This window comes from Chaetodon trifascialis, chromosome 16, assembly GCF_039877785.1.
Source record: "Chaetodon trifascialis isolate fChaTrf1 chromosome 16, fChaTrf1.hap1, whole genome shotgun sequence".
Classification (NCBI taxonomy): Eukaryota; Metazoa; Chordata; class Actinopteri; order Chaetodontiformes; family Chaetodontidae; genus Chaetodon; species Chaetodon trifascialis.
Genome location: NC_092071.1, coordinates 6,623,781 through 6,639,511, shown reverse-complemented (window position 1 = coordinate 6,639,511; position 15,731 = coordinate 6,623,781). Strand labels below are relative to the sequence as shown.

Genomic DNA, 15,731 nt, shown 5'->3' with positions numbered 1-15,731 from the left:
GGATGCCCCTCAGAAACAGTCACATTTCTTAGCATCTTTGGCGTTTTGAAATAAAAATACAGCTCCATTTTTTTTCTTAATCGAGCTGTGTTGTAATCACTGAAAGTATATACACCAATGAGAAAAGGTCGCCCTTTAAATGCAGCGCTCATGACAAGACACTGTGAACCAATCACAGGAAAGAAAGGGCAGGGTTTCATGTGGCAGAGGCAGCTGGTGGGGTGTGTGCACATGAGTGTGTGTTGTGCATTAATCCACATCAGTTTTAATTTAGCCAAAATGTTGCATGTTTCAGCAGCTGAAAACACTTGAAGTTAGCAAAGAAGCAAATACACAGTGCACGGATTCGCACACGTCAGCAGACACAAGTCACCGCATCATCTTGCATGTTCTTCATATTAATGTTCCTTATTATTTACTGATATATTTCATTTATGTGTGGTGATAATATGCCACAGCCAATGTGTGGTTGCAAAATAAAAGTATTCAAATGCAGGATGTGAAGGTAAAAATTCATTTTTAAATTATTTAATATTAATTTCTTTATTTGTGCGTAAAGGAACAAGCTGCAAAGCCAGTCCCTTTCAGCTGGACATTACAAACTGGGTATGCATTAGATGTGAGTGCAGCTGATAAAAAGGAATCTCTCATCTGTAAATTTCTAATCAGTAATTATGCATCTGTAAGTGATGCTGTAGGTTTGTTAAACTTTAGATTAAAATGGTGAATGTGCACTCGTGACAAGAACTAAAGTTCAGAGAAGCCTGCAGGGAATCCACCTTTGCAAGAAGAGAAGCATGGGCAGTAATGAACTGACTCCACAGTCGAGAAGAAAACCCTCTTCCTCACATTCAAATGAGAAAACCAGCTTTAGCTCCTCAAGGTGGATCATTGTCATCTGGAGATGATTTATTTTTTAAACCTGTTGGGGACAAAAACAAAAGGACGGATTCTGTGCAAACTTTGCTTTGGGATTATGGCTGAGCTCCGAAGAAATGAGGTAATGATTGGCATTTCTGTATTGTAAATAAGAAATCAAATCAGCAGCAAAACGGAAGGAAAAAATAAAACTAGATGCAGCTACTTAAAAAAAATCAGTGGTGGAGGAAATACAAAGTTATTTTACTTAAGTAAAAACAACAATATCACACTGTAAAAATGCTACATTTAAAAGTCTAAACAGCAATTCATTTACAGTGTCAATAGTATAGATATAATAGATATTATGCTTTAAATAATTATCAGTGCATTAATGTGTATGTAGCTTTTTACTGATGTAGTTAGGCTAGATTTGCCTAATAAGCTCTAACTATACTGTTGGGTAATTTGATTTATTTTAGGATCATCATACACCTCTTTATGCAAATCCTTATTTTTTTAAACTAACTGCACCCGTTGTATAAATGCACAAGACTCTTAAAGTGGCCTGAAATTGAAATGATCAAATAAACTGCAAGTATCTCATACTGCACTTAAGTGCAGTACTTGAGTAAATATACTTCTAAAACTGGAAATAAAGAATAAAAGAGTGCAGATGCAAAATAATAATTACGATTTTGTTTGCTTAAACCAGAGCACATACATGTAATCAGCACTCCTCACCACAAAACTGAACCAAACTACCAGGATTAACGTTTTTCCTGCACGTCTGCGCCGTTTCCCTCTGAGAATATCAGTCTGCAGCTGAGGGACCGCGCACGGTGTGAGCGCGCCCCTGGAAGTCATGAATAACGCCTGTTCAGCCGGGCTCGGGGTGGTGATGTCTCTTTAAGAGGCTCAGCCCTCCGCCGAAACAATCGTACAACCCCCCAACAAGTCATCGGACCTGTCAATCATCCGGTCGGCGCCCTTTGATGTCGGGACTCCTCGCCTTGTCTTGGGCTCAAATGAGCTGTTTGCTGTTGTAGGGAAACATTAGTCCTCTACCGACCGACCGACCGGCCGCATCTCAACTTTTTTTTTTTTTTTTTCCTGCATGTGGTGGGGGTTTCTGCACTTTGGAGGCGCCCCAGACTGAGGAGATTTAAGACAAGAAGAAGTCCATTGATTTTTTTCTCTTATTGATACTTTTTTTTCCCTGGGTTATTATATTATTTAAAAGTGTGTAACGCATCGCAGGGTGGGGGGAAGTAGACATGCCTCAGCTCAGCAGCGGCGGCGGGGACGACCTGGGAGCGAATGATGAGATGATAGCGTTCAAAGACGAAGGCGAGCAGGAGGAGAAAATCCAAGAAAACGCGTTCACGGAGCGGGACCTGGCCGACCTCAAGTCCTCCCTGGTGAACGAGTCGGAAATAAATCAAAGTCCGAGCGCGGCGGTAGGTGGCACGGAGTGTGTGTGTCTCTCTGTTTGTGTGTGCGTGTGTGTTAAAGCTTGTTTTATTTTCCACGCTGCTGACAAGCGTTGAATGAGAGCGAAAAAGCGCAGCGTGATGCCTTCAGGGTCACAGTGGTGAAACTACAGGACGGGGATGCGATATCGCCAAAAACGCACCATAAAGTGTGAAACGCTCGCTTTAAACTCGCTCTGACGCTCTGCTTTGCGTGCGCGCTTGATTGTTTCGGGGTGTATCGCCTTTCTCTGAACTTTTTCTCCGAGTGTCTGACCCCCGTGTTTGTTGTCGGTCCCTTCCAGGCGGTCAGACGGGCGCAGCAGGGCGAGCAGAGGAGCTTCGCCGAGAAACACCGGGAGCATCTGGACGGTGGTAAGACTCGCACAGCCGCTCTCATCCGGTTCGAGTAGCTTAAACAGCTGAGAAGCGATAAACCGACCCCCCCCCCTCCTGTGTGTCAGAGTATTTTGGTCACTTGGACACGTGTTGCAGTGTTAAACTTCAAAGTTTTCAGGTGTACACTGCAAAAGGTGTCCGCGATGCCTTCGGGTCTGCAGCTAATCGCTCACATCAGTAACTTGGTGGGGAGATTTCCTCTGTTTCTGTTTCAAATGTGCACGCCGCAAGAGAGATTCAAGTGGAAAGAACCCGCTTTGAATGTCAATTTTAAGGAGTTGCGGAGTGCAGCGTGGACTCTGGAGGGCTTTTGGCCTTAAATGTATTCATAAGGATGAAATCAGGCCACTCTCATGCAGCAGGAATCAGCCAGAATGAAACATCTTCAAGATTTGTCTCCATACCTGCAGTTTGATCTGCCCTGCTCTGATGTGCCTGTACTGTCTAGATTTGCAGGTTTTTCTAGAGTCCACCCTTGACATTTTTTGCAGTGTATCTCTTGCCAGACTTTGCCCAAAGTGGGATCAAGCAGGGTCCTTGAGAGGTTTAACTCTTTCTTCTTCATGGTTGCCACCCAAAACGAGCAGACCAGCTTCGCCGTCCACACTTAGAGAACAGACAGGCGGGATTAACTGCAGCCCTGCAACTGATTTCAGTCATTTCTAAAACAGGAAGAAAAGCTCTCACCTTGTGTTCAAACTTCATCAAAGGTGGATTTGAGCTTTCGAATTTGGAAAAGGTCAAACCTCACGTAAATGGTGCCACCCCGCTTGCCCAGGTTCTGGCAACTTGTGGAAAAGGTCGATAAATGTCAAGGGAATTTGTTGAAACAGTGAAAAAGTTTCCTGTGTGTTTCAGGCAGACTGGGTATAAGCGAGCCGTAGCTGACCCACAGAGAGGCCTCTGCGGCTTAATATGGGTGGTGAGAGATAAATTAGCACATAGGCTACAGGAGTTCACGCCTCTCAGGCGAGGTGACGCTTCTGACGCTTTTATCTCGAGCATTGTAGTCTCTGCTCGCACGAGGATATCACATGTAGTTCAGACAAACGAGGCAGCCTCCGCAAACAAATGGTCCCATTAAAGCATTTCTGAAGCTCTTCTTGAGGTTTCTAAATCATTGCTGTTTTTCATGTCTGACCTCAGTGTCCAAGCACCAAGATGGAGGCATGTACAAGACGCCGGCGTATCCGGGGTATCCGTTCCTGATGCTGCCTGACCCCTACCTCCCCAACAGCTCGGTGTCCCCATCTGTAAGTGCGCCTCTGTTTGACCTCTCCTGCTGGTTGTCCTGCTCTGCTCACTGTTTGCTGGGTTCTGGCTGGGGGCGGCGTCAGGTCCTCGTCTGCCCCTGTTTACGTCCTGCTGTGGACCCCAGTGCACTCTGTATTCTCTGGTGTCAAGTCCAAACGCTGAAAACATGCTTTGGTGCTTCAGCTGGTGTTCAATGTGATGAACTTTTTAATGATATCCAGTGTTCATGCACTCACGATGCAAGCTGGCTGGTATTTTTCACTTTTGGCTGCAGCACATTGATCCTCAGATATCAGAATTTAATAGTAGCAAACAGAGTGGTGGTGGTGATTTTTCTGATCCTTTTGGATAAAAGCATAACTTTTCTTCTTGGTATTTCTGCTTTTTCCTCATAATTTGTCCTCAATTAATGGATCTGGTCTTGCAAATGAGTAAACTTCCACCCACATCAGCCTAAAAGATCTGCCTGATCTGCAAACTGTGGCCTCATCTGTCACATTTTAAACATTTTACTTCCCAAAAGAAAACAGCATTTTAACTCAATATGCAAATTTCTTTTGCAGTCGCACTCCTTCAGCCATAGTTCTGTGCTATTATGACGACATGGCGCCCATTAATTTCAGCACAGCGCTCGATCTCGCCTGTCGTTTAACACAGCGAAGGGCGGTTCATGTTGAAAAGAGGCAGTGTGAGATCACAGTCACAGCACTGCAAATCAGTCAGAAACTTAAGATGAGTTGCGATTTGGCTTTGAAACCCCCCCCCCCGACTGCCTTATGAAATAAAGCGGTATTTAAAACACGCTCGGCGCCGCAGCCTCATGAGGGAAACCAGAGAGAGCGCTTGTTTTTGTTTACGCCTTTGCTGAAGTTGAAATACGATTGGTGTCGTCATCGTGAACCGTCTCGCATGACGTTTTCCATCTGTTTGCGCACGGCGTGAATGACAAGAGGTTTGTTGCCGCCTTTAATGGCTGATCTGAGTGTTAAACCGCTAAAACAAACACCAGAAAGGCTCCTGGAGAGATTTCAAGTCTGCAGTATCACTCATCCAGCCAGACAGTCCTAAAAAATTAATCAGAAAATCCCTTCAAGTCACCCATAAGAACCAATATCCATGGATAGGCTGACTAATTGCACCAAACATGAGTGGTTGTGCCTAATTCATTTTTCACGTGCTGCGTAATCCTGTTGCCTGAGTTAACCCCCTGCTCCCGGCAGACGAGCATGGCTGAACAGCAGACGTGCCTGTTTGTGGATCACATGCGCCGCAGGCTGATCTGGTGTCAGGCACAGGAATCTGCTGTATCACAAAATCTGCTTCGTGGCCAGAAAATGAGATCGGCTGATGACACCTTGACATCTCATTCGCCACAGTGTCCTCTTCGAAGTCCGGGTCGAGACCCGGCCGTCGGTCACGGGAGATTTGAGACGGGTCGTTAAAGTGTCAAGAACAAAGATGTCTGTGACTGTGACCTAGTGAAAGAAATCCTCCAAAAACACAAGCTCCCACTTTTTAAAAATTTGCTCTAGTCCTATAGTTGCCTAAAATGTCAACAAATAGAGCCTGAGAATGGATATTTATGCCCTCGCTTTGACTATAAATTGCTTTTAAACCTGTATGATATATTTGTTTGTTCTCGTTTGGCTTAAAGCTTCCAGGACGGAACTTTTAGAATAAAGCAGCCACCTGGAAAAAGGTCAGGTAGCCTCTGTTTTAAACTGCAGTGTTTTGTCTTGGCAAGAAACTCCTAAACAACGAGCAGCTCCACTTGTTCGGCTTTCCGCGTAAAGCTGCATTCGTTTATGAGAGAGCATCTCCCGGGAAATCCCGTTCTCCTCCAGCCCGCCGCTCAGAGCCCTCCTCTGCGATCGAGAACGCTGCTGCGACGACAGAACGTGCTCTTATTTCCTTAAACATCTTGACTCTCCTCGCCGCGCCGCGCGGCACATCCGGCGTCGACTCAGACAAACACGGTGAGCAAGCGTGATGGCATGTGCTGCTCATCAGCCCTCTCCGCTTCTTTCACCTCCACTCTCCGAGCCTGGCGTGCCGACCGCAGAGCCTCCCGGAGATTGTTTTTGTTGAGGGTGGGATGGCGGGGGCAAGATAAAGAGCACTTTCTTTCCCCCCGTGTGTCTTCGAGGCTCCACACAATGCTCGCTTGTTGCTGCTTCCCTTGTAATTAGCCCGCTGGTTGTGAGGCGGGAGCGGCGTATCAGGCCCCGTCTACCTGGCACTTGAAAGGCTTGAGAATAGTGGTTTAGAGCTTTTTTGGGGGGGTGGGGCTGATGATTATGGATGGAAGAGATGGATCGGAAACTATAGGTCTGGGAGAGTGACAGAAAAACGGGCTTGTGTTTGGTGTTTTCCCAGTGTTGTGGTGTTAATGTGGGACAAGGCGACGCATGTCATGTCTCTGTCTGCACGTGTCTGAAACTGCTGCCTGTCTGTCCTGGAAGCTTCCCTCTCTACTCCTGGAAGTCAAGGAGGTTGTCTGATATTTCGGAGTAATTATTGAGCTTATAAAATGTCAGACAGTAGATAATCTGTGTAACAGGGATGTAAAAAGCAGCAAATACTCACATTGTTTCAGCACCAGTTGTCAGTTTTAAGGGTCTTCTTGGGCCACTTACCCATCCAGTGATAAGACCATAGACCCCTCTCATCCACCTGTCCCCGCTCCTGTGCTTCAAGCTGCTATTTTAGCAATAAAAAAAGAATGAATGAGTTTTATTATACGCCTCAGTGGTTGATAAATGATAAAAAAATGAAATATGGATTCAGTGTGGACTGTTTTGTCCTCATCTCTGGCTCCAGATGTTTTTCTCTGCAGTGTAAGTTGAATGTCTTTGGGTTTTGGACTGCTGGTCGGACCAGTTTGAAGGCTTTGAGACATTTTCAGGGACAGTTTTCTGATGCTTCATAGGCCGAGCGATTACCCTACGAGATAATCTGGGTGGTGATTTGATAGTGAAGATAATCCTTAATTCTGCTACTTTTACACAAGGAAAGTCCAAAATTGTGATTTTTTTTTTATTTATTTATTTTTTCTGCAGCCAGGTTGTTGAGAGGCGGTGACGGTAATCCTCCAGAAGTCAGTGGGAGCGTTTACCATTTAACACCAACGGGGGCAATTTCTCAAAAAAACCTGCGTGTGTTCCTGTAAACTGCTTTAAACAGTTAAACTCATTGTGAGAGCATCAGCTGAATGGCTGCAAGTCAGATATTAATTGTTAAATTTGTATCTTTCCATCCCCTCCCCTGGGTACGCCGTGGGGGTTTATCTTCTCTGCTACAACACTAATCTAATAATTCCACGCTTCCTTCAGATGTTCTTTATATTTTCTTCTAAATCTTTCATATATATTTATCCCAGAATGAAGTCTCAGAACACGTCTGATCTTGACCATCAGGGGTCACATTTCACAAAAAAAAAGGCACAAAAATCGAATGAAAAAATAAGAAAATTCCTGTTTTTGTTCTGAAAAGATTAACATATTATTTCCCACGTTCACCCGAAGCAGATTGTCTGAAACACACAAAAAAAGAGGATCAACCTCAGCCTTTATTATTCTGGTATTAATTTTAACATCTCTTGCAGAAAAGCTCCTAATCTCTGTTGAGAAGTGAGGCTGCTGCAAACTCTCCTCCCTCCTTATCCCATTCAGCGATAATACTCCCATTACAGCGTTTCATGGGGCGCCTCACTGTTGTTATATTAATGTAGATATCAGCTGTCCTTTCACAGGAAGTGGCCAAAGAGGCAGATTTGTGGCATTCAGAGATACGACTGAACTCCCTCAGCTTGTTGTCTTTGGATAAAGCTTTATCCGGAGTGTGTTTGTGTGTGAGTGTGTTTGCAGTTTAAGTTCATTACACTAAGTAATTTGTATGTATCTACGCTTTTGGCATGATTTCTGTGTGTGTGTGTGTGTGTGTGTGTGTGTGTGTGTGTGTGTGTGTGTGTGTGCGGCTTCATCTGCATGTCTTCTCAAGTTTGTTGCCACAGGCTTGTGTTTGTATCCAGGGTTCATGGTGTGTTTTATGCGCTAATGTTTGCTGTATGGTGTGTGTGTGTGTGTGTGTTCGGGTGTGTGTGCACTGCTGTGGATTACCAGCAGACCGTGTTTCTGAAGGGATCATGAGTCTTTGTCGCCTCGTGGAGTCAAACCCCAGCGGAGGGCAGAGTGTCAATAAAAACTGAGTGTCTTCCTCCCTTCAGCGTCTTTCCCCCTTTTGCTTTGCGCCTTTTCCACCTGTATCCATCTTTTTTTTTTTTTGCTGCCTCCATCATCAGCGTGAGACCGCTTCAGCCATAAAAAGGTAGAAAACTGAGAGGCGGCAAAGACTCTCTGTTAATTAAGATGTACAGGGTGGCATTTTCCAACCTGCTGAATCTCCACCAGCTCAGGGAGCGCTGCTGTGCGGCTGAGCAAATATATGCTTTGCCGTGTTGATCCGCAGTTATCACGGTGTTTGTCGCTGCTGTTGTCCAATGCTCGATTGTGGTTTGTGGAGGAGTTCTCATGGAAAGTGGACATACAGTGAGTAAACAGAAGGAATAGAGAAACTGAGCTGGGGAGGGAGGGATGAAGGACAGAGCTCTGCATGGCACAACACTTTGGTTATCAAGCATCATCGCTGCGTGTTTGCATGAATATCACATTAGCATAACCTTACGGCCATTCTTTTAAATAAAGATCTTTGCGCTTCCACAGATGACTAAGTCGTGTTTCCCCTAAAAGTTCTGATATTAGTGGACGGTGTTGGTTATTTACAGGTTAGAGAGAGCGCAGATGTGTTTGTTTGTAATGGGCCTAACTTGATAAAACATCACCTCCTGCATTTCTTTGCATTATCAGCGCCTTCTCCCACCCCTGCCTTCGCTATTTTAATCCGATTGGTCCACAGAAACGTGCAGAAAACAGAATACTGCTAATCAAACATGGAGTTGGCGCTTGGTTTCCAGGACTCAAGCTGCGCTTCCTGCAGCTGCTTCACAATAAAAGCCTACCAATGTGATGCTGCTGGAAGGCTCTTAATGTGACGCACCACGTTAATATTTACGCAGCGGACTCTGACTGCGCAGCGAATGGCAGCAGATCAGAAAACAGCCAGAGCAGAAAGAGAGAAGAGGGAAAAGTCACGTTGCCTGGTCGTTGATCGGCGGGGGTTTGGCTCGGCGTTCGTGGGTGGCCCGTCCACTCAAACAAACAATTGCTGTACATTTTCATGAGGCAACCAGTGACTCACAGGAAGTGATGGATGGTTAGCGGTTGTGTTTTGAAGTATTGGGACTAGATTTGAATCAGTAACTTTTGCTGACCATCTTTTTTTGTGAGATGAGCTTGTGTCCATTGTTTAGCTTGAAAGATGCGCAATTTCCTTTGGATGAAAGTTTGCATTCAGAGCAGCTTTGCCATATTTCACTCAAAGCATATTTTGCCTCTGAGCAGCTGATTGTCGGACGGACTGAGAGACGGTCAGCCCGTCCTGTTTGAAGGCCATTCTCTGAAAATTGGGAAGCAGTTAAAGCTGTCGTCTGATATTCGGCAGCATGCAGTTTTCTTCACCGTCAGAGAGGCTGTGAAACTCCCTCTGATGTGGAAGCTGTGGTCACACGAAGACGTCAACAAGCTCCAAAGACAACACGGCGCTCTGAAACGCTTTCCCGCTCGCTGCACCTGGACGATAACGCTCTTACTGTACGCGGCAGTTCATTTGGGAAAGCAGTGAAGTGTTTGTTTTAAGCGCCGTTTGGCAGTATGTAAATGCAGTCACTGGAATTTACGAGCCGGCAGTGAACAGCTCAGCGTGCAGTGTCACTGTCTGCTTTGGGGGAATTTCCTGCTCATTTGACATTTCGTTTCACAGACTAAAATTGAAAATTGACAGGAAAGACTGCTGAGAGACAGTTTACATGTTTGGGAAGGGTAGGGGTAAATCTTCGTCATTTCTAAGACTGCAAAGGCTCAGCTGCAGCGACTTTTCAAATTTGGATCTCGGCTTTCAAAAATGCCCCTTCATGGCTTTTTCTGAACCAAAGCAGAATTTCCAAATCATGAAAGGAAATAGCAGTTTAATTGTATTTACCCACTTCAACTGACAGCTTGTTTGCTTTTGCTTTTTTTTTTTTAAAATTATTTGGGGGCATGTGAAGTTTCATGGCTTTAACCCATAAACTTTTTCACATGCCTCCTCCTCTTCCTCGTATCCATTCAGAAATCAGTCGCTGTCGCTAACAAGCTCCCCTCCCCGCCCCCCTTTTCCTCCCTGTGTCTCCCAAATAATACAAAGTCGATCCTCCAAGATCAAGGGAATGGCATGTGTGTGAACGTCTCTAGGATCTTGCCACTTCCTTGTTTCCCATTGTGCTGCAGTGTTGACAGGGGGGTTGTTCAGCCAGCCCCTAGTCCCTTGGTAAACAATGGCAGCAACACAGGCTGAGGCCTCCCTAATCCCCCCTTCATACAGACCCAGGGGCTGGGATGAGCGGCGCTGGGGCCTCCCTGCTTCTGACTGGCTACGATAAGGACCCCGCCACTCAGATTTAAGAGGCCTAAAAGAAAAGCAGCTTTCACTAGACGGCAGCAAAAAGCCAGGGTCGGACGAAATCTTGCATCTCCAAATGCCTTCTCAAGGCCTGTTTGTTTTAAATACGTAGTTCAAGACTTAATAAGTTTAAATATCTTTCTTTCCTTCCATGTGGTCCATATAAAGAGTCCTCTAAAAAGCTGCTGATGTTTCCAGCGTGTAAGAGCGCTGTGGGACGGAGGAGCTGGCAGAGTCTTAACTTGCTATTGTTGGGATGTATGTAAGTGCAAGATTATGGTTGTATAAAGTCTAAGATTATTGAGTGGAATGAGGCTGATGACAGGACAGCAAATCTCTGCTATTGCTCTCAGCCCAAACATGCAAAAATCCTGTTTCTTTGTGTCGAGAGCGCAGGAGAAGTTTTCTATTCACAGCACACATCATGCTTCACACTGTTATCTCAATTTTTGTATTTCTTATATTAATAACCAAATAATAGACTCCGCTGAGCTTTTAGGCCTTGAAAGTGCCCTGCAGGAGTACACAAACCGCAGTTTTATACAAGGTTGAGGGTGCAACATTATCGTGCTCATCAGTGCAGTTTAATCTGAGAGAAATAAAACGTATTTATCTGTTGAAGGATTGAAGATTCGGCGCTTTCCTGACCTGACGAGATCAGGCTGCAACCGACCTTCCATTATTCATCTGCAAATTGTTCTCTTTATTAATTGAGGTTTCGTTTGGGCTGGAAAATATCATGAAATGAGGGTAAAATGTCCTTGTGCAGGGTGGGATCTTTGAATATCTTGTTTTTTTTGTCTGGCCAGCAGTGTGAAACCTAAAGATTATTCAGTTCACCTTCATCTAGAAAACAAAGAGGTGCAAATATTCACATTTTATAAGCTGTCTGAGAAATAACTTTTAATAGATTAGCAAAATTGTGGCCCCCTGACTTATAAATTATGAATCAGTTAATGGACAAATAGTTTAAGCTCTAATCAGGAGTGAAAAACCAATGAAGCCTCTGATGTCTACATTTAAACACGTGTGTCAGTGAAGACTTTAAAAGTTATTAAATTCTATCTCTAGCAGAGAAATCCGAAATCAGGGCTTTCTCCTGCAGGGAGGGATGTGGCAGAAATGGATTTAATTACTAAATATGTAAATATCTGTGTGTCGCAGGTTGGCACATACAGTCAGTCTCAGGTAGACTGAGGCCCCCGCTGCTTTGAAGAGGGACAGGAAATATGAGCGAGAGATCAAAATAGATGTGGATGAAAACAGATAAATAGACTGCAGAGAGAGAGTTTGAAGGGGGACGGCTAGAGAGGTAAAGAGAGCGCTATAGAGGGAGGCGGGGTGGGGGGCAGGGAGGGGAGAAGATTAAAATACAAATGACCATAAGAGCGTCCTCATCGCTCCGTCGGCTTTGAAGTAGCGAGCTGTGAAGGCACCTAAAGAGAAGCTGTTCAGAAGACTATTTCGAGAGGCGGAAATGTTGAAAAGAATATCAGAAGAAGAGGGAAAAAACCCCTTCAGATGGCCCCGAGGTGTTTATACCTGTAATTATTCATCCACTTATTTCTTTCCGGCGCAGAGGGAAGGTGGGACGGGGGGGGGGACTGTCGAGCAGTAAAAGACAGGTGTTGGTGAAGGAAGTGTTGGTTTATTAGATTGATATTATTAACTGTGACTTTTTTCATGTCGGGATAAAGGAAGGAATCTCTGTCTGTCTGTCTGTCTGTCTGTCTGTCTGTCTGTCTGTCTGTCTGTCTGTCTGTCTGTCTGTCTGTCTGTCTACATGTGTGTCTGTCCAGCCTCACACCTGGGGGGTAGCTGAGGAAAGGAAGTGCAGTGTGAAGTAGTTTGGATGACCTATAACTGATAAGCAGTATCATTTTAAGAGTACGCTGTATTTAGAATATTTTCCCTCCTTTACCTTGCTGTCAAACTATCGCTCCTCAAAGCCACCAGACCCCTTTGACAAAACCAGTCCTTTTACCTCGCAGAATCTGAGAGTTGCTGGTGAACCGCTGCCTCGATAGGTTAGTCGGTTAGTGTTATTGTGCGACTTTGAATCCAAACTAACCCTTTAAAACACTGAAGTCGCACAATAACACGAACAGTCGACGCAGCGAGAGACAGCGACTCCCACGTTCAGCGCGGTAAAATTACTGGTTTTGTCCAAGGAGTCTGGTGGCTGTGACGAGATCATGGATGGATCGAATGGTTGCAGTTCCCCGTCGGAAAGGGCTGTCTGGTGGCAAGGCAAAGCAGTGAAAGCATCCTAAATACAGTGTACAATTAAACTGATATTAACTATCTTTAGGTGGTCTTGCTGCTGCCCCCGTCCTCAGCAGTGCATTGGAGCGACATCTGCTGCAAATGCTGACATTAGTCTAAAATAGCATATTTTCATTGTGGATTTTGATCATTTTAAAACATAACATGATTGTACATGTGGTTTTTCATATGTGCGGTGTGTCTCTGGCCTACATTCAGTGTCGATAGTATTGAAAAAACCGCATATAAGCATTACTTTAGTCCAAGCAATCTGAACAGCCATGTTTTCAATGGGTGCTGCAGTTAGTGGTAAAAAAGAGAAGAGGCTGAGACGGTTGGTAACCTGTTCTCTAGAGTAAGACCACGTTTCCCATAATTCCTCCCACGCTTCCTGTCACCAAGAGGATGCTAGAGGTCAAACGTGTTGCAGGATGTCTTTTTTTTCCATCCACCTTTCACTTTTCATCAAATAAACATTCAGAGCTTCAGCTTCATTTTTAGTGGCCGCATTCCAGTTTCATGCTGCGACGTAATCTGCTGTTGTTCAGGAAAGCAGCACGGCGGATCCTCTGCGGCCAGGTGTCACAGAGCGTGCAGCGCCGACAAAATTCAAATGATGTTTTTGTTTTCGACATCGAAGTCATTAATCAAGGAAAACTGCTGCACATGTTCAGGTTCGAACATGGAGATTTGCTGCTTTGCAAAGGGAGATCATTGGAAAAAGAAACATCCCGCGCTGTCTCATTATTTAAATGGAGAGACGGCGGCTTACTGAAACTTTCATAAGAGACAGAAACAGAGACAGAGGAAGACAGAGGGCAAGTTTCGAGAAGCAACTCTTTGTTTGGGCTCCAGTGCTTGTCTGTGTGTGTGTGTGTGTGTGTGTGTGTGTGTGTGTGTGTGCGTGCGTGCGTGTGTGTGCGTGCGTGTGTGTCGCGGGATGTTGCACCCAGGTGAGTCATTGGCCTGTGGAGTGAAACTCATGCAGTTTCTCCTGCGTCGCTGTTTACAGAGTGAGCTGTCCAGGCCTCCCAGCTGGGAGTTCTCAGCATGTAGTTAATCAATGACAGCGTTGTCTCTCTCACACACCCGCAGATCTGAGAAGAGTCACACAAATCTTCTCATTCATACTGCACACATGGTGCAAAGATCATTTAAAAATGTGAAAACACGAACGCGCAGCTCCGTTAAATCACTCGCCCCGTTTCAGCGCCGCGTCTCGATTCCTGATGTTTGGACCAGTTTTTGCGTACACTGACATGTTTACGGTAGGAGCTAGCTTAAAAAACATGCTTAAAAGGCACAACGGACAGTAGTGATGCTTCAAAATTGAATCCCAGCACCGAACCTCTCATTCATAATAAATGTTAACGTCCGCTCAAATCAGCTTAACAAGGGAGGTTTTGCTTTTGGCACTTTGCGGTCGCTATTCTCATTCTTCTGTCGCTCAATGTGATGAGAATCTGACACAGAACTGATGATATCTAATCGATATACCCAGGCAGCAGCAGTAGGAGGTATTTAACAGGAGGCACCCGGTGTGTCCTCGGTCACAGTGTTCATGTTTGGATGTTCAGCAGCTCTCCAGGATGAGCTGTGACCCTTTTGTTGTGCCAGTCGCCTAAAAAAAGGCTCATGCACACACAGACCCACATCGCAAAGTTTGTAGGTCAGTGGGCCACACACGCGACCTGTAAACACGCTGAACCCCCCCTCCCTCGCCCTTCAGTGAGGAGTTTCAAAGTGCACGGTCGAATGGACCGTCAGGCCGCCTGTATCCATGCAGAGCAGGTTAAATGGCGTTCAGGTGGATGCATGCGTCCACTTTGATCAGATCTGTGCAGCGTTTCTCTGTTTGTCCCACACAGCAGGTCAAACACAAGGTTTATTTCTGTTAAATCCAAATCTGAAGTGGTGTTTCTCTCATTAGACACCTGCAGCGTGTGGATTTCTGTTCTTCGAAGCACTGATTCCTGACCAGCTCGCCGTTGTTTTCGTGTTAAATTGATATTGACATGATCACACCCTGCGGGTTTCTGTTTAAGTGAGAGTGAAGTTTTTTTTTAAAGAAATCACGTGGCCTATGGGAATTAAAGTCTTGTTTCATTTCCTCTTCATTACTGTCAATAATCAGCCTGTTGAACAGTTTCATAAAGCAGTCACTACCTTTCTAGATTAGTGGAGGTTCACACTCCGCATATAGAAACACACACACACACACACATATAATCACCCTGTACTTTCCAATAAAGGGAAACCAAATCATGTATAGCAGCAGATTCTTTTAGAGAGAATTACAAGAATAAATGTAAGGTAGATTTGTGTAACCGGGCATTTTCTATGAGCTGCATGTCACATCATTTAAAGTAATTTGACATAAAAAGATGTTACAGAATTTAAACTTTATGCAGTATTTTCCAGCATGAACAGTCCAAGTCTCAGCGGTGCCTCGTCTGTAGAATGACCCTGGCTAAGATCAGCGTGGAGGCAGAAGTTGTATTTAGCTTCATGTGGGGTGAGAAGAGAGTGTGAGTTTGGTCGTGGGGCCACAAGCAGCAAACGGGTATGACTTGCATTATGCAAAGCTGCACAGGAAGAAGTTAAAACTTTGACAGAGTGGAGAGGCTGAAAATGTTTTAAGAAAAGCAAACCTGTCTCATCACCCAACATGCACTTCAGCGTGACGCGCGAGCGTGTCGCCTTTAGCGTGTTCTGAGCGCGAGCCACACTCGCCGTGTTCGCCTCTGCTGTTTGCAAACACAGTCAGTGTGACGACCGTATGCGAACGTACATGACGACCGGCCATGTGCTGTGCCTCTTTCATCTGTCCCCGTGAGGAAATTTACAGCCTGTTTACACTCTCCTACTGAGAGATGGAGGTGTGTGTGTGTGAGTGTGTGTGTTCCTAGAGTGAGTGGAGCTCACTTC

At 45.1% G+C, this 15,731-nt stretch overlaps 1 protein-coding gene across 6 annotated transcripts in view; it reads left to right on the top strand.

Moving 5' to 3' along the window:
* The first annotated feature begins 1,992 nt into the window (after positions 1-1,992).
* Positions 1,993-15,731, top strand: part of tcf7 (transcription factor 7) — a 69,107-nt gene continuing 55,368 nt past the window's right edge. For all 6 annotated transcript variants that reach the window (XM_070982657.1, XM_070982662.1, XM_070982659.1 and 3 more), the window contains exons 1-3: positions 1,993-2,318; positions 2,636-2,705; positions 3,876-3,982. In XM_070982657.1, the coding sequence (XP_070838758.1) occupies positions 2,136-2,318; positions 2,636-2,705; positions 3,876-3,982 (360 nt within the window). In that variant the 5' untranslated portion in view covers positions 1,993-2,135. The remainder of the gene's footprint in view (positions 2,319-2,635; positions 2,706-3,875; positions 3,983-15,731) is intronic.